This window comes from Rhyacophila brunnea, unplaced genomic scaffold (genome assembly GCF_057557595.1).
Source record: "Rhyacophila brunnea isolate RB1 unplaced genomic scaffold, BYU_Rbru_1.0 scaffold_11, whole genome shotgun sequence".
NCBI lineage: Eukaryota > Metazoa > Arthropoda > Insecta > Trichoptera > Rhyacophilidae > Rhyacophila > Rhyacophila brunnea.
This window is the reverse complement of record NW_028232763.1, coordinates 29,015,016-29,042,843: the sequence shown is the minus strand read 5'-3', so window position 1 is coordinate 29,042,843 and position 27,828 is coordinate 29,015,016. Positions and strand designations below refer to the sequence as shown.

General features: G+C 34.3%; 1 protein-coding gene across 1 annotated transcript in view; it reads right to left on the bottom strand.

The window, feature by feature from the left end:
* Positions 1-2,645: 2,645 nt before the first annotated feature.
* The window catches only part of ed (hemicentin protein echinoid), a 495,537-nt gene continuing 470,354 nt past the window's right edge, over positions 2,646-27,828 (bottom strand). The window contains exons 5-10 of the mRNA XM_085960225.1: positions 7,355-8,509; positions 6,529-7,103; positions 5,724-6,171; positions 5,260-5,643; positions 4,192-4,554; positions 2,646-3,665 (exon numbers count right to left, since the gene is read on the bottom strand). Of these exons, the coding sequence (XP_085816351.1) occupies positions 3,493-3,665; positions 4,192-4,554; positions 5,260-5,643; positions 5,724-6,171; positions 6,529-7,103; positions 7,355-8,509 (3,098 nt within the window). The 3' untranslated portion in view covers positions 2,646-3,492. The remainder of the gene's footprint in view (positions 3,666-4,191; positions 4,555-5,259; positions 5,644-5,723; positions 6,172-6,528; positions 7,104-7,354; positions 8,510-27,828) is intronic.

The following is a 27,828-nucleotide window of genomic DNA, read 5'->3' as shown; positions in this document are numbered from 1 at the left end:
ATACAAAAAAAATATCTAAAATTAACAAAAAAATGGACAGATGAAGAATTTTTCGATGCACCAATAAAATGGTTTATCTTTATAACTAATTAAAATCTTAATATTTGTATAGAAACCAGAGACAATTGCAATGAAAATAGAATTAATTCTTACAATATTGCACGTGGCAAAGACAGATATAATCCATAATACATAGTTAATAAGTACAAATTGTACCACAATCTTTCCATATGTTTTACTTATATAATATATTTTGTGATATGTATTTATCATGAAAGAATATCAACACTAATTATTTAGTAAGCAACTACATAAAAAAATCTAAAGTAAACATTACAATAATAATTAAGTAATCAATTAAAATTGTAATATAATATTGTAAGTTTCGTAGAAAAATTAACTAAACATAATTATATAGATGTGATATAAAAATACCACAGAGAGGTGGGGAATAATTTGTAATCGATAAACTGCAAAATATTTTCTAGAAATATCTTGTGGTCAAAGTGAATGGTCTTATTTAGATATAATAAAAAAATAGAATAAAATATCCAAATGAAAGTAGTCACAATATAAAATAGATCGACAATAATCATAATAAATAAGATTTACTGTCAGAATGACAGATTATCATGCATGAATGCATAGAATATAAAAATACAGATTATCATGCATGAATATTGATTTTTGTGTAAAAATCTACAAAAATCAAACCATATATAATTTATACATTATTTTAATAATGTTGTGTAATTACGATATAAAAGACAGTACATAAAATTAATGCTTGATTGAGTAAAATACACATTCTGTAATCTCTATTTTAATTACTTTATTATAATAAAGAAATAGAAAAACAGTGATTATTGTACCCTAGAAAGCATTATTATTTTTCTAAATTAAAAGAATAAAACTAGTCAGCTTATTGAGTTGATTTCTTTCATTCGATTCATTCATAATTCCCATTCCATACTCATATCACATTAAAATGTTTTAAATATCGCAGAGTTATAACTAACTCTGCAATATTACAGACAATCTGCTTCATCAGCTTGCATACCATGAGTCAATTTGTTATGAGTTATGATTTCGTACAATTATTTCGTAACAGAATTCCCACAAACAAAAGTCACCGCACGCCACTGAATTTATAACATATCGACTGATTGATCATTAAATATACAAGAAAGTAATATTATGTCTTTGTTTAAAAAAAAAATACAACATAGAATAACACTTAAATATAATTATTTAATATTTAAATGACAACATAAAAACAAGAATTGTCGCAACACCGTCAAGGATTCTATGTACATCCCAGCATCATTTAAATTGATTATTACTTATTGATGTAAATACAAATAAAATCTTCTCGTGATCATTTTCTAAACACGCTGAAAAAAATTCAAAGCAGTTAAAAAATTTAAAACGAAGTACATATTGCTTTTACACACTTAAGTACACATTAAATCTCAGTACGGCTTATATTTTACTTATGATCAAACTGATAAAACGATTACTCGGCATCTCATTATTGGATGTAAGTAATATATTTTGTTTGGCACAAGACTTATAAGACAATTAAGATTTTCAAGCTTATAAAAAATTCTAATAGATCATGATTAATTCGTTTCTACAAAATCATATTCACGGACTGTAAAAATGCATATAAAAACAAGTGCAACTGAATCAAATTGACACAATAGTTATATTACAATCACATATAAAGGACCGAATGAATTAAAGAGTATATACTTGATGTTTTTCTGTAACCCATATTATTCTGGGCAAATTTCAAGTACAATTTGTTATGCCTATTAATATTCACATGGTCCAAAAAATAATTAAAACATTATATCTCATTAATTAAGTAACATACAAAAAATCACATGCTGTTTGTTGCTTACTTATGTATACAGTGAATAAACTAATTGAATTGATAATGATTATGTAATCAATCATAATGTAAAATATGATTCATTGTATTATAATTGTGATGTTTTTTATGAAACTAAAAAATAAGTCAAATCTATTAAGTACTTACTTATTATTTGTATTATCAATATTTAAAAAAAAAAAGAATGTAGAAAAGATACCAGTTAATCACTTAGGTACTTCAGTTTAGTTAATTACTCACTGCAGTTAGCGGAATAGCAGTCAGATTGGTAATATGAAAAGAAAAATTGTATAAGAAACACTTGAAGAATAATAATTACAATAGAGAGAGATTACATTATATTTATTCATTCAATTACCTTAAAATGTAGAATAGCGCCAGTTGCAGAATATAAATTACCAGAATACTATAACATTCACATTAATAATTCATTTATTTGCTAAAACAACAAGATTAAAGTAAAGAGCTTCTTTGAATTACTTATTATATTTATTTGAATAATATAATAATAGGGATACCAGTTTGTCCTATGTATACTAAATTGTGCCGATTACAAAAACCATACTATGTGACGTTATATAGTTTTCTGGTAAAAATTTGGCTGTGAATAATTTATTTAACACATTCAGCGATGTATTAGCACCTCTAAAGTGCATATGAATCAGTGTATTATATATTAGGTGTGCCACAAATAATTTTTAAGTGTCGTAATATACAAACAATGTTTTAAAACACAAATTGTCTTTTTCTCACTTTCTTTTGATTCCTATTCACAAACTTATCACATAATCACCGATCACTTTCGACATAGACCTAGAAGTATCAGAGCGGACACTTGTCACTTTATATGGCATACATATTATTAATTTATTTTCTCGCAGCAGTTCTTCACTATCATAAAGTTTTAATATAAAAGGCAGTTTAAATTCTATGGCAGTCTTTTATAATCGCAATATATTGCGCACTTGAATATTATTTTTGTTAATTATTTCACGGTTTAGTTATTTAGGTACACATAAAACCAATGTCAGCAGAATTCCTACAATTCCAGAAGACATTGATTTAAGTGTGTCGAGAGATGTCAGAATGATAATCTACTTTTATTAAAAATGTCTTTCACAGACTGTGAGCAGGATAAAGTACAAAAATATTAGCAGGATTTATGTTACATGCATGTTGGACATAAGTTGGACAGTTCTATATAATCATCTTTGATTCACATGCAAAAAAAATATAGACATAAAATAAAATGACAGATGTATAAAATTATGTACAAGTTATTATGTTATAAATATACCTATTCATTACTGTCATCAAATGATAATCAAATAATTGAAATGTTGTCTATGTCTGTCTGCCTGTCAATGATATAAATTTGAAAGCTACGTTATTAGAATAAAAGTAAATTCTCATATGACATATTCGTATATCGGGTTAAATGAATAATGTTGATGAATGTTGACTCTTGGATTGTTATGTCGGTGAAATGCGCATTTTATTAACTAATATTTATTTGCACTATACACACACAAAATGTCAGAGCCCATCCCACATTAATTGTATTGGTGTCCAAATGGGAGAGTCTAAAGCCTGGTTCAGACAATGATTTCTCTGATGACTCTGCGTGTGCGTGAATTAGGGGTCGAGTAGCCACTCTCGAGGCTCTCGTCGTAGCTCAGGGATAAGTGCTGCGGTGGTTTTTGCTCCTCTGTTTCCATCTGGTCCATGTATGGGTCGGGCAGTCCACTCACATCATGATAAGGGGATTCTAAATGAAAAAACAGATACAATTTGTATCAGCATTACAAAAAAAAGCAGAGAATGATTTTATAGTCAGGTTGGCAGGAGTGCCGTATTACAGCAGTTTATATTGAATATTATTTGAATGATTTTGCTGTTTGTACAAAACTATGCGAGAAGAGTTATGATATGTGCCAGGCGTACACGGCAACCAATTGTGGAAGCGCCAGGTCGCAGGCCATGCATTCTATGCACGGACTATATGGATAATATGTGGAATCGATACATCGAAATACGAGGGTCACGCTGTCCTGAAATCCAATCCTGAAAAATCTGATGATGCATATTATTGGCATAGCCATGGTATGTTGTACTAGCAAAAATTTGGATGAATAGGTATAATACTATGATAAAAATTATCAATGATAAATGACTCACAAACTTAAGTAAAGTAATGAAACAAAGGTTCTCTCAAAAAATGGAGATCATCACTGTCAACAACAAAGAATCAAGAAAAATGATTCACTACACAAAAAATATGCAAATTAACTTACCAATATGTTGGTCCATCCTTTTCTTGGGCTTGTGTACTGAGGCGTAGGGATCGGTGCAGTATTCTTGTCGTGAGGGGTTCTGGCTTCCGCGCATGTTGTATTCATCAGCCATGTTCGGTTGTGTATTATGGGTCATGTGAGGGTAGTGTGCGTAGTCGTCGATGGCTCCATATCCTCCGTGGGCGATAGGGTCATAACCGTAGGAGTTCTGGCGGTCGATGTTCGGGTGAGGAGCGGCCATATTGTTAACGCTATTATTGGCAGCCGCCGCCATTTTCATTTGCCATAACGAGTCTTGGGAGTTCACGCTACCACCGTTGTTTGAGTTACTGTAACTGTTCTCCATGTAACCCATATTAACCCCTGTAAAAGATTAATATAAAATGTAGACAACAATGACAAATAAATACTATAAGTTTGCTAAAGTGAATTTTAGTATGACTCATTGGTAGAAAATCATTTAATATTGAAGATAATATTATGATGTATATACTATTTGCAAATAAATATTTTCAATTTTTCATATAATGTGGAATAGAAACAATTTTAAAAGGAGTAATTTTGATAATGGTGTTTTTTTTTCTTTTGAATCATACTAAAGTTTCTCTCAGCAAAGCTATAGGTGTGTTCCATACAAAGGACAGACGATTGTCATGCTGGCTGGGACATTCGGCTACTTCATGCACAAAATGACTGATGATGAAGCAAACACAATTAAACCTTTACCTTTCATGTCATACCGACCAGCTAGTCCTTTTTGTGCAATGCAAGAGAAGAAAAAAAAATGTTTCGTTCATGAATATTGAATTGCCCAAAAATTTTAAGAAGAATAATAGCAAAAGCAAATTGATGGAAATGTATTTTTTTGAATCAGGGATGAGCTCATAAAAACAATAATGATAAATAAAAAATATTAAAAACAATCTTTCCAATGAAGAATATGTAAAATATTTTTAATTGCCGAGCACTTAATTCTAAATAGGTTGGTACTTTACATTATTACCCACCAAATTTTAAAAAAATCAAACTGAAAATCTATAGTAAAAAATCAGATAATTTTTTACTTACATTCACCTCCATTAATATTTTGTCCAGGATGCCCTTGTACATTGGGAGCAACATGGTATCCGTATCCGTTTTGAGTTGCATAGACTGCAGTCTTGGGATCCTCCATAGATAAAGCGAGGTCCATCGAATGTTCCAGAGCTTTATTTTCCATACCGCTGGTTTGGTAATATGGAGGAGGAGCTTGATTCTGAGAAGCAACCATCGAGGGTCGAACTGAATCCATTTCATAGTCTTTGGCACTCTGCTTTTTGGTTTGGTTTCTCTTGCAACGACAGAACATAATGACTAATCCGATAAAGAGGATGGCCACAACACATGCCACGATTATCACAATAAGAGTCGGGGTGGCCAGAGCTGATGCTTCCTTTATGTATGTTGGACCAACTGGAATAATAAAAAGAAATTAAACTCATGGAAACTATTAAAAAAAGAGAAAAAAAATAGAAAACTGTCAATTTACTTACTTTCTGCTTCACTATATTCACCACAATGTTCATGGTTAACTCTTAGGCAGAGTTTTACTCTTACTCTCGGGTTCAGCTCATCAACTTGAGTCATTCCAGGACTGATATCGTTAATTGCTTCACCTCCGAGAGACCTTGCTCCATTTCGACTCATTTTATTTAACGGTGCCAGTTTATCGATCACTGTCTCTTTATAAGTGGGTCCATTTCCAGAAACATGTAGAGGAATTGTATCAATGACATGCCATGTCGCCATGGTTGTGTGACCGTTGACTAATGTTTCCACGACACCGATGAGGGCGAGACAGGTAGATCCTACGCTGACCGATAGAGTCCGAGTGGTGGGATCGAATACGACTTGGTCTGGAGAAGGAATTTTGTCGACTTTAGTCGTGGTCGCTATTTCGTTGGAGAATTCACTGCTTCCCTTTGTATTAAATGCTTTCACCTGTAAAAATAGAGAATTAGAATTGTGTCGTTTTTGGCCGAATATTACCATTTATGATCATTCAAATGGATTTGATACTTCACTGGTGCAGAAATAAAAAATGCGTGATATAACAAAAAAAGGACTATTTTAAAACTGAAAAAAATAAAAAAGCATTTCGTAATTATTCATATAAATTTTCTTTGTCCTTGTTATTACCTTGAAAACATAAGTCAGATGCTGTCGGTTGCAATAAAAAAAATCGCAATAAATAATTTAGAATTTTTTTAAATGAATAATGGTTTCTAATAATAATTGTCAATAATGATGAATGAGTTAATGATATTAATGTTGAATAAAACAATATATAAAAAATACCTTGAAAATGTAGTTTTGATGCTGGTCGAGAGACGTGATGTTGCAGGGTACATTTCGTTGGCAATCAAACTCCATCCATTCACCATTTCGCGCAGTCATCATTGAGCAGTCACCGGTGACAACTTCATTGTTGGGCATCGCTACTCGTCTGTACGAGATGAAGAATTTGGTGTTCTGCAGACCGCCGTCGAAACCGGGTTCCCACAAAAGGGTAACAAAGTTATGGCCGGTTTCTGTTGTTTGCAAATTGCGTGGCTTTTCTGGGGGTCCTTTAGGCTGCAATTTAATCTGAGCTTTGACGGATCCCAACACGTTTGTCACTCTGCAATAATAGTCTCCGTAATCTTGATGTTTGATGTTAGACACTTTCAATATGCTGGTGTACATATCATTGTTATCTGTCGTTGTATTGATTTCGTAATGACCTTCGGATGACATGAAGAGAGGAGCAGTGTTGGTACCGAATGACCATTGGAATTCAGGTTTGGGATAAGCTTGCATTTTGCAAATAACTTCAGCAGTTTCACGAAGATCGTACGCCACTTTGTTATATTGGTGAAGAATAATTGGTTCATCTGTAAAGAAAGAGTTAAATATAAAATATAGCATTTGAAAAGCTAAAAATATTTCGTAAACTATTTGAAAGTTTATTAAAAAAATGGCTCATTACTTAGTACTTACTTATCATAGTCCATAATGTTAATTTATAACCCTACTCAATCTTATATATTATAATTTTATAATACACATCAATAATACCAAGTGCCACATGAATTTCCACTTTTGTTAAGATTACTTGAAAGTTCATGCGAAAACAATAACTTACGTTCAATTCGTAGATGCATACTGGATTCTGTTCGTTTGACTTCGTTTTCAAAAACGCAAGAATACACGCCCCTATCTTCAGGTAATAGTTGGTTTCCTTCGATTCTCGCTTTACCGCTGAACTTCAGCATACTTTGGACATTAACAACAGCATTTCTTCCTTCAGTAGTATCAGTGCGAACTTCGTATAGATTCGGTTCTGGGGTAATTTCTGAACCATCTTTCAACCACCTTATTGATGGTTTTGGTTTACCATGAGCACTGCAGCTGACAGAAAAATCGCTGTCGCCAACTCTCCGCATCATGTGAGGTTGAAGCTTAGCCTGAAATCTGGGCGGTTGATGGACTTCAAGATTGATAGATGCCATGTCTCCATGTCCTAATTCGTTCGTGGCCTGGCAATGGTATGTGCCTTCACTACCGAGGTGTGCACTGGGGATAGTATACTTTGTTCCAGTCGATAATACTGTAGGTTGAGTGCTTTGAGCTTCCCCGTCCTTAAACCATCTATATTGAGGTGCTGGCCATCCAGGAGGACTGGCTGCGCATGACAGTGTAACACCAGAGCCTTCTTGAGCAATTGGTTTATCAGGACTAATTCTCGCTTTTCCAGGTTTATGTCTGACTAAAACTGCGACAGAAGATGTGCCAACTTTTTCAATTCGTTTTCCACCTCCAGATGTAATAATATTAGTCGCGCGGCAGATGTAAGTTCCAGCTGATTCGGCAGTAACTCTTGGCAAATGCAGTGTGTCTCCACTTTGTCTGAAATCAGCCTTTCCTTCTTTCGTCCATTCAATGGAGATGGGTTCAGGGTTTGAGGTTACGTTACAACGAATATTAACAGTTCCGCCTTCTTCAGTTTCGTGTGTTTTGGATTCGATGACCACATTGGGTGGGAAAAGGACGTCGAGGAACATTTCTTTCTCGCCTACTTTTCCTAGACCGTTGTCAGCTGTGCAAGTGTATTTGCCGGCGTCTTCGATGGACACTCGAAGCAGCTGGTGTGTAAATGACGTTGACACGAAGCGTCCATTTCGAGTCCACCTAACGTTGGCTACCTTCGGTTTAGCGTCGACTTTGCATTCCATTACTGTCGTTCCATCGACTTCAACTTTCAACGGGTTTTCGGGGCCGACTTCAACGCGGGGAAAATCTGGAAAAGAAAATAAGAAAAACAGTTTTAGTATAAAATTTAACACAACATCATAAATGCTTACTGATTTCGAAACATGACGTATTTCCCTTAGTGAAACATGATATCTAACATCTTGATTACGATATTTAGTTTATTAATAATATCAGTTGAATAAATGGAAATATCAAGAGTGAATACGAAGTGAGGAATTGGAAGTATTACACAGTAGTGGGATCAAACGCTAAAACTATTCGCAGAAAGTTTATTGCCTTTAATAAACTTCAGTCTATAGACCGACTAAAATAAAAACATTTAAATTTAAAATTATGCAGTCTCTCTATCGTAATGCAAAACATAGTGCATCAATCGTCGCCGCGAATAAGCTAACAGAGATTATACGCAGAAATGCCGGAAATGCGCATAAAGCTTTGGAACGGCTGGCATTTAACTTTTTTCTATCTCGAACTTGTTTGTGTAAAAACAACATCCATTTCATATTTCTGTATAAAGTACCGGAACGGTTGTATATTTTTCTACTGCACCGCTAATGCAAGGCAACGGATGTAGACCGACTCGAGAAAGTTATTATATTACTACACACTTGAAAGTTTATTTTATTACAATTCAAGCACTTATGGAAGTTTTCACATAATCAAAATTAATAGTTAGGTTATGATTGACTGAAGGTGTATTATATTATTTATTGGTCGACTCGTTTGTGAAATTTTAATTAAAACCGATTCTGATCAGTTGCTACTATAGATCGACCGTATTGGTTTCAATTATGTATATTATTCTGAAAATAAATAATTATTTGACCATTCGTTTACCGGTTACAACAATTATTATCTTGCACAATTTGTTCCTTACTATGCCCGATACACCCAGTAAAAATGAATGATACAAATAAATTGTAACGCCCAAATTACACGACCCGACGCGATCTCCGCTGACCATACAATAATCGGCGTCATAAAATGTCAGTCGACCGTTGAGACCGTAGAGAAAATAATATATTTTATTGTTTTAAATTATTTCGATCCGCCTATTCCTTGATAACAATTGATTACAGCGAGTACTTCATAAATTATAAGCAACCAAATGATTCCACAATAACATTTTTCTCAAAGATAACTAAGATAACAAAGCAAAAAAAAAATGTTTATTTATTTATAAATTATGTATTCAATTTAAATAACAAATTCGTCGACTGTACATATTTATAAATACCAAAATGCCTCAATTAAGAACTTAACTACTATTATATAACATGAAACTATTTCAGTTAATAATGACAATCATTACGGGAAGTAAGCTCTTAGACGGGCGGCCTAATCGTCACCTAGAAGTCTACAAGTCGGCAAAACTAGTAATATAATTTGGCCATTTTATGTTTTGTATTGACCGTTCGTTCAGATTTTCTTTTGTAAGAACATCGTATTATTAGTTACTTATAGCTTCATTCACACTTGGAAGTGTTTGAATAATATAAATGATTTACAAATTCGTCGCTCATCTTACGTGGAGGTGCCTATAAATTGCATATAATGTTTGCTTACAAAACAAACAACGTGTGGTCTAACATCACAAGTCATATTCATTTCAATCAATCGTTGCATTTATACAGAAAAGTAACTTGAATATAAAATAAGCGAGTTATTTTTGTTGACATTATTTGAATAATCACTTAAATGACGTTTAGCACAAAATCGCAGTTCAGGTTCGAGAGAGTTCCCCCCCCCCCCTCCGCAATTGGATTAAATTACGTGCGACATCCCCACAGGTCGCAGCATAAAACCCTCATACTCAGACTGTTCCTGAAACAGAGACCTCCCCTAACCTCATGCGACTACTGTAACTTTGAGCTGCAGTTGTGTGCGCGCGACTTTATTAAAAAATTAAACGCGACAGGGATGTGTTTATTTATTTTATATTGAGTCAGTTTTGCAGCCAGAGAGAAAATATATACACACGAGGCAAATATTTGCGTATAATTTTAACCACAGTAAATAAATATCTACGAAAGGAAACTCATATAGGTCGGTACTTAACTAGTTTAATGTACCTAGTAGTGATGCTTTTTGTATCCGCCATCTATGAATCAATCTACTGGTGTTTATTACATTGTTTTGAATTACAACAACATTCTGTCGGTATACTCGTATGCGTATTGGCCTTTATATAGGTCATAGAACACAGATGGTCACCATTATGAATGGAATTTGAAAAACTTTATTATGTAATATCTGGAGGGTTGGTAAGTACCTGAATCGGCAGCAGTGATGCCAACCGTACTATAATTATAGTACAATACTATAATTTTGATTTCGCGAAAAATGTAAAATACTATAATTTTACGCCAAATATATCAAAATACTATAATTTTAAAGGATTCAAGACGAAAAATGTTCCTGTACTATATATTTTTTAGAAATACTATAATTTTTACGCCTTTGTACTATAATTGTAAAAACATATAAAAATATGGCAACACTGATCGGCAGCCTAGCCTAGTGTCTCGCAGTGATAGTCACTCGGATTCCACTCGGTCCAAGATATTTTTTAGGATTTTTCTAAAGAAATTAATATTTCTGGAAGTTATGTATTTTTAATAAATACATTTTTTCGAATTTAAAAAAAATAGATACCTACTATTTCAAATATCTGGATAACTAATTTCCATTGCAATACTACATTACAACTGCCAATCCCTACGAGGGTTAATTATTCTAACATTAAATTCTGATAAACATCTGAAATCCATTAACTTATTCTAGCCGAGCATAGCATGTGTTCTCTCCCTTGCATAATTGCTGATTACGCGAATAAAATATTTCATTCGATAACACCAGACTACTTCTGTTTATTCAGAAAGCGATAAACAATTTTATTGAAAACGAAACACTCTTGCCAGGACCGGTTAGAAATATTAACATCGAGGCAAACACACGCATAGGTTTGCTGCTCGATTGTTATTTTGCGCTTGGTTCGATTCGGTGAGCTCGCAAGAGATGCCGTATGATTTAACTATTTGTAGCGGAAGGCCATTAAATCAGCTATCACTTTTCAAGTCAGTGGAGCGGTGGGCGAGAATAGATGATTCATAGTAGGTAAGCAAATTGAATTTGATGGATAAATTTGAATAATGTACGTAGATAGAAAAAATATAATGGCGTCAACAAAAATAAAATACTTCAGGTGGTAGGTACATATGTTATAGGGCGGGAACAAATCGCACATCGCCGTAGTCAAAATTCACACGACAAAATCAGAAAATAGTTTTCACATAAACTAAATAATACCAAACAAAAGTATTATTTTAAAAATACAAGTAAACTTAGTTTTGATAACTAGTCACTAGTAGAAAAAGGAGGAATTTCTCAAAACGAAACAATATTTCACCAAGCAAAATAATACTTACTCGTGGCAATGATCATGTACCTACCACATATGTTATAGGGCGGGAACAAATCACAGATCGCCGTAGTCAAAATTCACACGACAAAAACTAGGTATCAGAAAATAGTTTTCACATAAACTAAATAATACCAAACATAAGTAACATTTTAAAAATACAAGTAAACTTAGTTTTGATAACTAGTCACTAGTAGAAAAAGGAGGAATTTCACAAAACGAAACAATATTTCAACAAGCAAAATAATCCTTACTCGTGGCAATGGTCACGTCATTTCGCGAGACGTCATAATATTATAGATCTATCAGATAAATTATGATATTATTATAGAAATTGTCGTTTAATAGACCCATATTAATAAAATCAAATATAAGATAATATAGATTGATAATAGTATATTTTTGAAGCCATACGCAATTCTATTTTTACAATACTATTTTTAGTTAATTTAACCATAAAGAAGAGCAATATATATTTTCCGTCGATACGCTTAATCATTTTTGAGTGTTAATAATCTGTTGACAAGTGAGAACTATTTCATTCCATGGTGAAATTCTACCATTTTTGACAGTTGTCGATCATTTGTAAAACCATCCATTTACGGTGTGAATTTCATCTTTTTAAATGTTGTCGGCACTCTGTGAAAACAGTCTATTTAATTCTGCGAATATATTATATTCCCATATGTTAATCGGTATAATAAATGTACCACTAGCGAAATCTATTGTCGGAAGTACAATTTTATGAAATATTCTTACTTTTACTACAAAATAAAAGATTTCTTGGCGGAAAAGCATTGTATTAATTAAAATAAAACACAATATTAGAACTATACCCAGCCGACAGAGTTAGCAGCGAAACTATCTACGATGGCCGGTTAACAACAGGAATACTCTATTACATGGGTCTAGCAATGACCTCAACTAGGGTAAACGTGAGAATTTTGGGGGTAACAAAGGTTTAAAATACAAATAACAATACGTGCCTATATAAAATACAAACTTAAGGCTTTTAAAATTACGTATGTTAAAGTGACGAAGACGGCGTTGCCTTTTGCAATACTAGCCTACCAACGGAACAGATAAATAAGATAGACATGCGAAAGTCGGTCGCAATACGCCTTCAAGACTTTGAAGGCGGCTTTGATTTATGATGATCAGGACATTAAACACTACAAATACAACGCCCCTCGATTATCCTCAAATATTATAAATATTAACACGTCGTTTATATTATCCCATATTTCTTCATACTCGAGAATCATATCATATATTCTATACACAAGACTGCTATCGGTTTCTATCGAAGGTAGTTAACAGTCAACACTATCTTTCTCAATCTAAAAATTATAGCACACAGCCAACACAGGTGCTGTTAAAACATAGCACTTATTGTAACAATTACAACTAACTTATTGTAAAAATTATAATACCTCAATACAAAAATATGAAAAACTACCCTCGATAGCCGCCGATAGCAGTCATGCGTATAGAATAGATGCGCTAAGGTAATTAGTCACATTGTTAGTTTATATTTAATTTAATTAACAAGGATTTTTTTCAAGGTATAAACTTTAGAACAACGTATAGAAATCTCTTCTAAATCCATAAAGATAGGATTTAAGTTATTTTAACATAAAAAACCCAGGTAATTTTTCAAAAACTTAAGTGATATTCTTATTGTAGCATAATATTGTGATACTTGACCTGGAAAGAAATTTATTCTTCATTTTAAGATAAATTAGCTTGTTTTAATTTAGTTTTAAGTCTTTATCCCATTCAATAGTTTTTTATAACATAACTCTCCCCTGTCAAAAATGAAGAATGTCAGATACGAGGTGTCAATCAATGTTAGAATATCGTTTGTTTGTTCTGTTGATCGATTACCTTTGTATTGTAGAAGCTTAAATTAAAAGCGTAGGTAGATATAAATCTGTTCGGTATAGTTAAACACGTTTACAAACAGAAATAAAAATAAAACTAAACACTGAAAAGTGTTTACACAAGTTTATTTCAAGATAGTTTCATTGAAAAACAGTGGAAAAAAAAACGAGGAGAAAATAATATTTAATTCCCCAATTCCGAAATTAAAAGCCTCGGCCCGCATACAGAAGCGGCGAGCGTGCGCCAAATGATTGACACGAGGTTAACAACGTTGTAAGTTGTAACGCATTTATGGCCCAAGATAAACATTGTAAAAGGAGAGACTGCCTTTATTTCGTTCCGATGGGCCATGTGCTGTCCATTAGGAAAGCAAGGGTGATTGAACTGGTCGATCGCGCGGCGAATATAGACACAACACTGCTAAAAAGAAACAAAGCTCTGCACCAGCGGCCTTCAAGCTTTTTATATATACGTACCACCAAAAAGACAATTCAAAGAAATCAATAAAAAAAAAGTTTATTAAAGTATATAATAGAGTAATCCGTTACGTCGATGAGTAAGTAAAGAGTTGATTGATACGTACCATAATTTAAAATACAAAAGCCGATAGTTAACATTGTCACGCAATTTGATAAGCGTCTCATGTAAGAACTAGTTAAAATTAACGTAATTAAGTAGGATGCCCCTAGCTTAATTGAAAAAGGATACCGGCGCGAATCCAGCGATTAAAGGTTCAAGTCCCGTCGGGTGTCGATGTCTAAAATGGATTTTTCTAGTGGGTATATGCTCATATGAGATGTTTTAGAATTATGTAAGTAGGTATATTAAAAATATACTTTGTATTTATGAAGACAACAGTCGACACTACACACTAAGGGTCGTATGCATGAGATTCCCAAAAACCTTATAGGCTATATACTGCACGTTTGTATGCATGAGTACAAACGTAATTAGCTGTTAAGTGACGTCACGAATGTGACATCTCATGTGTCATGGTGTTCGTATTATAAAATTTCATTCCCCGATAAATAATTCAAAATTTTGAAATTGTAAATGTGTCTGAAAGTGTGCGAACGGTACCATATAAATTTAATAATTATACATGAATAATTATTATGAACTTTAAATAATTTATCAGCTATTTTATCACATGTATTTTATAATTATTCTACTGTACGAAAGATTGTATTTCCAGTTAACTTTTCCATTTGGTGGCAACACTGAATACATTTATGACTAACTTCACTTCAATTATTAAGTTGAATTATTATGAGGTGTCAAAACAGAATAAGAATAAATGACAGAAAATGCAAATGATTTAGACAATAATATGTAATGATCTCTGTATAATATTATCATTTATACCAATCACCGTATGACACTATTGATGTTTCCAGTGTATTTGAGAGTTGTGCCTTGTTTATTACAGTTATCTTACAATAATTAACTAGGTAGGTAGGTAGGTACCATAATATTTCGAAGAACGCAGAATGCTTCCAATTGTATATTTTAATGCCAGATACAGCAGTAGGTACATATTATTGCGGTGGTTTAGCGGAGATATTTTATCGTAATCTTACGTAAGTCCATCTTATGTCTCCATGAGAAATATTGCAAGCGAAATAGGTACGAGGCATTTTATCAGTTACCTACTATCTAGATTATAGACTACGGATCAAAATTATACGTATTTTGTAAACAGCACGACTAGGAACTGTTTTTAAAGTTCGCAAATGTTTTACACCTTTAACCAGATTGACCATTTTCTAATTGATAGACGACACCAAAAAGCTATTGAAAACATTCGAAGCTACAGAGGCGCTGACTGTGATACGGACCACAACTTATCGATAGCAACCTTTAGGGAAAAACTTAAAAAGACAGCGCACGCAAATGCGAAGACGAGAGTGAAGTACCATATAGAAAAGCTGACAACTCCAAACGGAAGAGATAGCTACAGAAAAGAGTTACAAAACCAAATCGGAAAACTCACCGAAGGAGAAGCCTGGAGTATCGATGAGAGGTGGAAGAGACTAAAAGAAGGAATGGTAAAAGCTGCTGAAGTCTCGATAGGACTGGCACCCAAGAAAGTAAAGTGCCCTTGGTACGACGACACTTGCCGACAAATGGTGGAGGAGAGAAGAGCAGAAAGAGCGCTCTATCTGCAAAATACGCAGAGCGAAGAAGCACAAAAACGATATAGCGAGACGTGCAAAAATGTCCGAAAGCATCTGAGAAAGTGCAAACGAAGCTTCATCAAAAGTAATTTTGAGCAGATGGAAGAAGAAGCAAAACGAAATAAAACTCGATCATTCTTCTCGAAAGTGAGTTTTGAAAAAAGAGGCTTTCAACATAGCACGCTACAAATCAAAGATCAACAGGGTCAGATAGTGGCAAACAAAGAGCAAGTGCTAAACATATGGAAGTCCCATTTTGAAAACTTACTTCAACGCTCTGTACCAGATGAACCTTTGGAATCGCCAGAAATCGCGACAGCAGAACCTCTTATACCGCCACCAAATAAGGCAGAGTTGATGGGAGCACTGAGTTATTTAAAGAATAACAAATCGGCAGGAAACGATAATATTCCATCGGAGCTTCTCAAGCATGGAGGAGAAACCTTTCTTAGTGCCATGCTTGAGCTACTGCAACAAATATGGGAGGAAGAAAAGATCCCTGAAGAATGGAAAGAATCACTGGTCTGTCCTATCTTCAAGAAAGGGGACAAACTCAACTGTGCAAACTACCGTGGCATCTCTCTTCTTCCTACTGCATACAAAGTTCTGTCGAACATTATTCTCGAAAGAATTCTACCATATGCCGAAAACATTCTTGGTGACTACCAATGCGGCTTTAGACGAAACCGCAGTACTACCGATCAAATCTTTACACTGCGCCAAATCTTTGAAAAGAAATGGGAATACGCCCAAGATGTACACTGTCTCTTTGTAGATTTTAAAACCGCATATGACTCTATTGATAGAGAAGCTCTCTGGAATATATTGAAAGAATTTGAAATACCGTCAAAACTTATAAATATAATAAAAGTATGCATGGACGGATCCAGAAGTAGAATTCATATGCAAGGTAGTATATCAGAATCTTTTGAGGTGACAGCAGGACTAAAACAAGGCGACTCCTTATCACCCATGCTGTTCAACTTAGCTTTAGAGAAAGCCGTTAGAGAAGCTCTGAAAGCAGAAGGTGGAGTTACCCTGAATGGGTCCCATAAAATATTGGGCTACGCAGATGATTTGGTGGTGCTCGGAGAATCTGAAGAAGAAGTCAGAGATATTTTCACTCCTCTGGAGGACACAGCGAAAAGGTTGAACCTACGAGTAAATGTGGGAAAGACCAAGTATTTGAAAATGACAAGAGGCATTGAACCCTCTGGAAACATTGGAATAAGAAACTCCTCGTTCGAGAGAACCTCTCTCTTCAAGTACTTGGGCTCCAACATTACCTCTAAAAATGAAATGTCCCTAGAGCTCTCTGACCGACTGAGAAGTGGAAATGCAGCGTACTTCGCGCTGAGTCGTCTGTTCAGGTCCAAAATGCTGTCCATCAAAACGAAATTCCGGGTGTATAACGTGGTCATCAAGCCAATCGTCATGTATGGATGTGAAACGTGGGGTTTAACAGAAAAACAAGAAAAGGCGCTCCAAGTGTTTGAAAACCGAATCCTCCGGAGAATACTTGGACCCGTCAATGAGAACCACCGGTGGCGCATACGCACAAACGCTGAGCTCTTCGACCGATACCAACCTAGAATCACTAATATTCTGAGGTCAAGAAGGCTCAGATGGGCGGGCCACGTTGTACGATCTGAAAGATCTAGAACTCTCTATAGGATTTACAAAGGCACACCAGTTGGCACTCGACCTCTTGGCCGCCCTCGACGGAGATGGGCGGACAACATTCAAAGGGATGCGGAAAGGCTGGGGATAGTCAACTGGGAAGAGAGAGCGCTGGACAGAGATTCCTGGAGAAACGTTGTGCAGTCGGCCATGGACCTGAACGGCCCCTAGCGCCAGTTTAATAATAATAATAAATGTTTTACAGAATCTACAAAACGAACAAGGGCCTCAACCAAACGTTTGTTGCAATGAATGCAAAATTAAAATGACATTTGAAAGTGACAGCTGAGGCAGCCATTTTTAATGGCGCGTGACGTCAGATCGCTTACGTCACAAACAGTGTTATAAGCTATTCAATGGAAAATCGGTTAAATAGCTTATAAAGAATTTGGGAATCTCATACATACGGCCCTTAGTAATCAAGTTATTCTTGCCTATTTGTCCTCTGGATTTCGAAATAATCCTGGACCTGTGCGAGGAGGAGGGATTTCTCATCAAATATTGTCAATATCACCTGGTAATTATAGTTGAATCTTCCAAAGCTTTTTATACTTTCGGTAAACAAAGATTTCTTGTAACTGTGGTATTATTGAAAAAAAAACGAATATTGGGTGGTATTTTAAAACTGTATATTGTACAAATTATCCATATCCGTAGTATACCAAGAGTGGTACGCGTACCAATGGTTGAGAAATACAACTCCACACTTTATAAAGCGCAACTTACTATTATATATACACATAACATGTATATGTACAGAATTAGGTGTGCCTATTAATAGTATAGATAGTTATGTCGGGTATCGACATATTATTATTCTCAGGTTGTTAGTAATAAAATGAAACATATTAAAGCTAGCATTGTATTAATGCGCTACTTTTATTTGTTTTTTCTTTCATCATTTAATCAATTAATAATATGACAATTGTTTGTTTCTCAAGATAACTTTTATCTTAAAGAAACCAATATGCGCCATTTTGGAAAGAAAATATTACTTACGTATATGAATGGAATTAAAACAAAACAAAATAATCTTAAATAATGATATAATAAACAATAAAAATTCCTATCCCCTCCTACTCAAAAACGTAAAATTTTAGCAACCGCCCCTTTCCGACATTATATACCTAATTCCTTTAATAGCACCATCACACCGTATATAGGTACTAAATTTATTATAACATTATAAAAACGTAAATTTCGGTGGGTACCCACCCGTATCGATTAGATTAGATAAAGAACATGTTGTGAGCGAAATATGTAGTAAACGGTATTAATGATCGGGACCAGTTTCGTTCACTCAAATGTAACGTTGATTTTACATTCTTTCCCGGCGTGATAATTTGACAAGTTATCTACGCAATAAATGGTGAATTTGAGCACCTTTTTTTGATCCTTACACAGTAGAAAAAATAGAGAGAATGTTGTGTAGAAGGATATTTATTATCAGCTGACACTGTGTCTATTCTATACACAATGCGGCTATCGATGGCTAAAGTGATAAATATTATTACTTTATCATATCGATGTATTGGATTGGGGGGTATGATAATTTGTTACAATAAGTTCCCGTCTAAACTGTCAAAACTGTCTGTCTCACTCTAAGTTAACACAGTCAACAGAGGGCCTGTTAAAACATAGCACTTTTAACATTTTAGTCTGTTAACATATTGTAACAGTTAACCACCTCAATACATACATATGATAAACTACCGTCGATAGCAACCTTGTCTGTATAGAATAGCTTAGCGGATGGCAGTATCTGCAATATTTATGAGCACACAAAACTAGCCCTTGTTGTTAATAAATTAATGTGGATTAAGTATGTAACTAAATACCAACTATATAAATATGTGTCGGTGCGTAACCACTGATATTAATCAAACTGATGTAAAGGATTAAATCTATAATCAATTAAAAATTAGCTTATCTCGACGTAAGCATTTTGTATAAAAGATTAGCAGTAAAAATGTTCGTAAAATAAGTCGCTTTGGGGTAGAAGAAAATACGAATTTTACGGTCCATAACTCGGATGCATAAATATAAAACATAATAAATGTACTGTACATTTTTCGCGGTACCTATTTACGTCTCATAAAACCTGAGACATACGTGTTTAAGAAATTACGAACGAAAGGTAGGTATTTTAATGATACTGCGTAACTCACGGGACATATTTTTTTTGTATTTTTTGAAGGGGACCAATTTGATATTTTGATAAGTTTAAGTGGCGTGAGAAATATTTCATAGGTCGTAAAGCAACATTCTGGCAACACTTTAATGTCCGCGTTTTTATTATCACATGATAAAAAATCGTTAACGTCAGCGCACACTAACTTTATTAAATAAAATAAACTACGGGTGTAACAATTTTAAGATAAACAACTTTTCAGAGCTCTCTGGTAAGTGTCTGGTTACTTATTTTTTTCCTCTAGAATACAGAATGATGGTTGCTTCTTTACGCTTATAACAAACACCGCGCGAGCATTTTTGCAGTAAACAATGTTTATAAAAATAGAGTATCTGAAGAAAATGTTGCATAATATTATACATCGGCTATTTTTGGTAAAGTTTCATAATAGGTAACTTGTTTGCCTTACAATGTAAACAAGGTATACAATGATGTTGTTGCATTTTCTAGTTTTCATTATATTATACAGTCTCACGAGAAATTTTGATAAAAATAAGTATTATTACATGGGGCATTTTTTAAATTACTTACAAGAAAGTTTCAATTCGTTTATAAAAACAGATTTTTCAATCGAATGTTGGCGACGAATTAAGTTCACCTTCCTATCCTGGGCCAGTCAATCAGATCATCGACGCCTTAGCTTAGACATTGATCCACTAAAGCCGCGTTGACACGATCCGAGTACACTCGGACCGAGCGCACTCGTACGAGACAGCTTCATACTAATTACTCCTATACGAGCTAACTCGGGAGAGTAGGACGCGGTGCGAGTGCGCTCGGTCAGAGTGTACTCGGATCGTGTCAACGCGGCAGTACGCCGGTTGCGTAGAGTCTTCTTGTACGCACGCTTATGCTGTTTTCTTCATTTGTATTATAAGTTGGAATTAATCATACTTCTCATTGTGGAAAATATGACTGAAGTAAAAAGCTTTCTTACGATTAATATTAACTATAAGTTCCCTTGTCATATATATATTTTCAGATAATATAAATGTGAATTGAATAATTATGTAAGTACAAGAAATAAATACTTAAATAAAGTCCCAAAAAATATTAAGCATCGAGATATAGAGCGTTAATGGCTTTAATTTAATTATTTAAAAACAATATTTTTAATTGCATTGATATAACTTGATACGATGAAATCTAAAATACACATTTGTCGTTTTCCAGCGGAGTAATTTACACCATCAGGCTACAAAGCCAAACATAAATTAAATAAATGTATTGGTTCTACAATCCTGTGTGGATTTTGTCCACCTTGAGAAAAAGTTTCGTAACAGATTTTGTTTTTACGAGAAATTGGTGTTTGAGCCATTTGCTAAACATATTAGATCCGTGCTCTAGGATCAAACACACATTGAGAAATAACCAGGGATTCACACCCGAGACCCATGACTAATCAAGCGGATACGTTACCACACGATCATCGCGGTCTAAAGCCAAACATATTAAGCATTAAATAATACAATGGGTAAAAGATTTGATGTCCTCATGGGAAGAAGCGATTCGCAGCTCAGCGATGAATGTAGCGTTATGGAGGAAAATATAATTATATCAGTACAATGCCCTAAATATGAACGACATAGAGTACAGCTGCGAATTTCGAATATCTTTGAGAATGTCGATGAATTGAAAGGTGCCCTTGGTGGTGGGTAGAACGGAAGAGCTAGGTATAATTCTAAATTTCTTTAACATAATTTGAGGGAGGGTCTGAGTGGCGGATCCTCTCTCAGATAAGAATAGGGGATATGGCAGCGAATCGCAGTCAAAGCCTCAGTAAAATCATAAGTATGAAATAATAACACATAAGCAAAGGAGCAAGCATAAAAACTAAATTTGGAAATAAGGTTTTTACGTTACTTTGTTGTATTAGTTTGTTATATAAGTGAGAATTAGCTGTATGTACTTGTCGGTTATGTATGTGCATTTACCATTGGTGAGTGCGCATAGTGCATGAAGATACCGAAAGGAGACACCCGGGCCGCAAAAAAAACATTCAAATGGAACAGTTATAAAACTTAATTAAATTATAATCACAGTTAAGTGGTTGTTTGCGCCAGTATCTACGTACAAGTTTGTATTACTTGTAGGCAAATGGAATCAGAATTTACAGCGTTAGGGGGTTGTGAGTAGTAATGTGATGTAACATACAACAGGGTAAGTAAAAGAGGACATAAAAGTGGCGTGTAAACAAAATGATATAAAGAAGCTTCTGAGTATTACATTATACTGATGTCACGTCAGATATAGGAATTACCTAAGGGGTATTTTATACAAGCCTTACTCATACTTGGTTGACATGTTTAATCATTACACTAGAATTCATTCAATGATTTTTTATATACAAACGAATGGGGCTAAGTGATTTAATCGTGTCGGTTAAACGAAGTTAAGGGATGCAGAGCTGATGATGATAATACTAATGGAAACCAGTGCACATTTACAGTTAATGATTGACAAATTTGCTGAAATACTTCATAAGCTATGAAATCCAATTACTATAGTTACATAAAACAGTATATTCACCAGTCACCATGTATATAGTTTTTGACCGACTTAGACCTAGAAACTAATAACCCTGTAATTATTTTGTTTGTGTAAAAAAATCTAAATATTTATTGTTTCTCAGTAGTGTGTCTTGTCGTAACAGTCTGAATCCGAATAGTTGTAAAAATACTGAAAAAAACAACTATATTTGTGTAACAATACTCGCACAATATATCTCGAAAACTGAGGAAGATAAAAAAGAATCGGCAGGTCTACCTATTTACTGTGGGACGTTAAAAGAATACTAACTTGTGAAAAGGCGTTAAAAAGCTAAATTTAAAATAAACAAACGTTTTTATACTGAAGGATCCAACTGAACGATGACAACAAACACGTTTTTATGAGCTTAATGAATGAAAGCTTTCACGAAGCTTTGAAAGCTCATCTCGAAGATTTTTGCCTCAAACCTCGTGCATTTGCCGAGAAAAGCATAAGGCAAGTCACACAATGGTAACATACAACTTTGATAAGAAAAAATGTAATCCAAATACTGTCACTAGATGTCGAGACCAGGTTGCCGCCATTATGCAACCTGTACTTTATTAAGTTTGGTGACGTATTTGTATTTGATATTCATCCGTCTGTCAATGTGCTTTCTCTCTTTATCACAATGACACGACGTTGTTTCTTTAGACAAGCAGTAATCAATTTCGTAGTTTTTGCGAGGACTTTCCCCGTTCGATTACTATACTTTAAATATTAATAAAACCATTTTTGTTTTTTATGTCTAATACGCAGTGTCTGTAAAAACGAGGCAGCGCTGCCCAAATAACGTGTTATCATTTTATGAAAAATGTTTCTAACGTGTGCCTACTGTTTTGGTAAAGAGTTGCCGTCACTTTTCCCTATTCAAAGAGTGACTGAGGAGAGGTATCAATCAGTGGCGCACCCAGGGGGGGGGGGCAAGGGGCCCCGGCACCCCCCAAAATTATCAGAATGATTTTAAACATTGAAATTGAAAGCCGATAAACTATACCTTTGGGCTTAGACAAATAAAAACACGGCGAAAAAATGATTTGTAATTCTCCAGCACCCTTTTAAAGAAAAATTTCTTAGATTTTAATTTCTAACACAAAAATTTCGAAACACTAATGTCAGGTTTTTTTAGAAACTTAATCCCTAATGGAACTGTCAAAAAATTCTCGGTGTCCACCCGAATTCCGGAGTAGTGTAGGTCATGGCTGGGGAGGGCTGACAGGGCTCTAGCCTAGGGGCCCAGGCTGGGGGGGCCCGGCGTGCCGGGAGATAAACACACATCATAAATTAGCTTTAATAGTAAAAAAAGTCGCCTGCGGCGCTATTATACTTCATGGCCATGAATATTTTCAATTATATAATTGTGCAATATATTTTATTATTATTATGTGTCCATACTCGACAGCTCCATCATTAAAGTAGATGTATTCAAAATCGCCAATAATTCACTGTATGAGTACCCTTAACGCATTCGCTGCTGAGTCGATAATGAGTTTTTAATTTCCCCCTTTAAAATGCACGTTAATTACGTCGATCGGCCGCCTGGTCATTACGCGCCGTGTGCGTGCGTCCAAAGTATTAATTTGAACTAAAACACAATTTGAAAAACGTTAATGTAGTGTTTCACACTGCCTTTAATCTTAGCGGTAGGTAGGGTGCCCGCCAAATATCCTAGCCTGAGGGCCCGTTTCAGGATGTGGGGACCATGGTGTAGGTACACCGATAATAGACGAGTGCAATAGACAAAAGGCCGATAAACGAGAAATTAGGCTGTGAAGAAGAAAAAGATCCTATGGGACTAATTTACATTCTCCTCCTTGGGCCCCCCCCCAATATTAAATCCTGGGTGCGCCACTGGTATCAATACATACGGTGCGGAACATATTAACACAGTGAAATATATTGTCACCTGCTTGACGTCCTAAACGCCACGGTCTGAAACATAGTATACGATACAAGGACTATGAAGATATCATTATTTTGTTACTATACTATTATCATAGCCACTTACATATGAAACTAAATCTACATATACAAAAATACGCGAACTAAATTTCTCTTCAGGTAGACTAGTAGATGTTGGTATGACTACGTTACGGTAGCATCAATAATACCGAAAGCTAAATGCACTCAGCGCAGTTAATTATGTTACCTCGATAAGCAAGTTGGACTTGTGTGAGTAGTGGGTACATATATACCTACATAAATGCATATTCAGGGATGTAATTTTGAGAACGGCAATAATATTGCAAGGATACAATTAATGTTAAGGTACAGTGCGTAGCAACTTTAGTGTGAGAGAACGCTAAAGCTTTCGCAGAGGAATGCGAATGTAAACATTTTATTAAGCTGTTATTTTGTGCGAGCTTGTTATCTGTGGGCGGCCAAGCGTCGAGGGGCGGCGCCTTCGAGCAGCGCAAAAGCCTTCGACACCGGAACTAATTCAACAGATGCTGCCTTCGAAAGGCGGAAGTCAAACCAAATGAGAGCGGAGAATATTGTTAACATATTGCAAGGCTTTGATAGTTATTCAGAATTCCTAGTCTGACGAGGGTTTGAAATGAAATTCGCTGCCTCTTATAATATGTATATTAAATTATTTATTTTATAATATACATGTATTATAAAAACTACCTCGTGAATATTATAACAAATATTTATATACAAAATATCTGCCGGAAATAAAAAAAAAAAACGGTCCATGCAATTTGTCAAATAAATCCTACGAAAACTGAAGCTACTAAGATTAATAAAAAGCGTAATATTATACGGGTCAGAAGTCAGCACGTATCGGGAAGATTTTATTGAAAATTCACTGTTACATAAATCGCGCCAAACAGATTCTTTCCACTTCCTATTCCTCTCCACGCGGGAAACATGATTTCTTTTTTCGCACAGACCATAAGTATTCGAAATAAACTTAGACGTCAGCGATGTTTTAAATCGCGGAATATCCTTGGTAAGCGTAAATCCAGTGTATAAAATAATACGCCTCCGCGGTATGGTATCTGGTACGGTTTTGAATATCGATATTCAATCCATTCGCCATAAACCGCAACAAACAGAAGTAGAGCACCGAAAACTCCAGAGATTGAATGGTAGAAGGGTAAAGGTCATCAAAAAAAATTGGGTACAAGTCTGTTTACTGGAAACCAGGCGAGAACAGCGGCAATTTTCATAGCCAATTTCGGTAAGAATTCATGAATTCAATAACCTCTAACCTAACAAATAATCCAGTATATCGGCTATTTTCAAATATTTTTTTGCCGCTGACTTCCACTAAATAGACAATAATCAAAAAATGCATATTATAAATCATTGTGACAACGACTAACAACATAATATAGGCGGTTCTCGTGGTGCAGTGCGTAAGTCGTTGGTCTTCCATCCGGGAACTCTGGGTTCGATTCCGGTGAGGACACAATACATTTATGTGGTTTTCTCAAAGCCTGCATATTTTTGACTGTTCAAAATTACTAACAACCACTTTGTACGAAAAAGCAAGAACATGATTATTAATAATAATAAAAAAAACATAATAAAACATAATATTCATATCGCTAAGCGATAACCAGATTTTGTTGATTGTATAATTTTTTTGGTATGTAATCGACTAATGATTTTGATATGAAAAACCATGATACCATCTAGCGGATAATTATCAAAGCACTGCGGCATTATACACTACCTAAAGTATACGGCGATTCCAGATGGTAAATAAATTGTTAAAAATGATGTCTTACAAATGTTATTATTGTGTTATGTTACATACCTACTGAGATAGGCACATCATTTTAGTAAAGTCGGAAGAAAATCATATTGGCAAGAACCCACGCGAATAAAGCAAATTGTAAGTAATGCGATACAGCAATTAACACATAAATAATTAGTTTTATAATTTAATTGACACATCTTCTAGATTTATAACAAAAAAATATATAAGTATATAAAATTTAATGCACAAAATAAATTAAAACGTTTCAAAATATTATTTTTATTACACGCAATCAGTAGTAAATCAAAGAGTAGAATGCGAAAAGACTTTTATTGATAATTAAAAATATACAAACATGGATTTGTGATACAAATTAGTTACACCACAATATGCTATGAATAACATTTAATGCCGTTCATAAAGTTCCGGCTGAATTAAAACATCAAACGCGTAGGTATCAGAAATTTAAAATGATAATATTAATATCAATATATTTTTTTCAGTGATTGAAATCCCGGAGACGAGTTTCAATTCCGGGATTAATAATATCTCAATACAGGTACCAAAGATTAGACAAAATATCAGTTTAGTTTCGTTTTACTGTGTAATACCGACAGAATATGAATTTATGTATACTAACAAAAATATACAAGAATCTCAAACTTAGTTTCAATCAATCTATATTACGGAAACCACCGAGTTTCCAATTTATATATTTATATTTTCTGTGAAAACATTATAAAATTTAAATACATCTAAAGAACACAGCACTAAAAAAAGGACGTTTTATCACCGTGGCTATATGCGAAGTATATTAATTACATATATTTTTTCTAATACCGTAATCGCATGAAAGTTAGGGAAATAGTCTCAGGAAATGGTTTTTGTACAAGTCTGTTTACTGGAATCCAGGCGGGAACAGCGGCAATTTCGGTTATTCAAGAATGATAACCTAAAACCTAACCCAACAAATAATCCAGTATACCGACTATATTAAAAAAAAAAAATTCCGCTGACTTCCGCTAAACAGACAAGAACCATGGTTTTGTTTATAATTATTAATAAAGGCAACTGTTAACTTGGTGGAATGATATTATATAAATAAAAATAACACACAATATATTATTATAATAATTGTTAACACACATTTAATAAACGACAGTATTAATTGAGTTACCATTTACTTGGTAGAATTCCATTTTACAAGAAATGAAAATATAATTAATATTTTCATTTCTTGTAAACGACAGTATATTTTCAAATTTCATATAAACATTAATATCGAAACCCTAAAATACTTTGAATTGTAAAATAAATTAAGTGAGATTCCGGGATTGAAAACCCTAGAAGCATACCCATTAAATAAAAAAATAGTATTTTTTTTAAAGTATTTAATTATTTTTTGATTCTAATAACCAGACATTCCTATAGACGTTTAGTGATAAAATGTTAAGTATTTATTATTCTGACATTATGTGTGGGAATCCGTTGAGTTAACAATGTACATAATATATGACAATAACGTTAACACTTGGGATGTTTCCTTTCACAACATTGATAGAAAGCACGAAGATTTACGAGTAGCTCGATTATGGGAGGAAAAATGGAATGTCAAGAGGTTCACGTGAAGATTGGAAGGGATCGACTAATGGTGCCTTCAAGTGGTTTTACTCATTCTGTGTTTCAATTTAGCACTTGGGATACCAACGAGGTCAATTTAATGCCACTGAATAGGTTGACGGACGTGTAA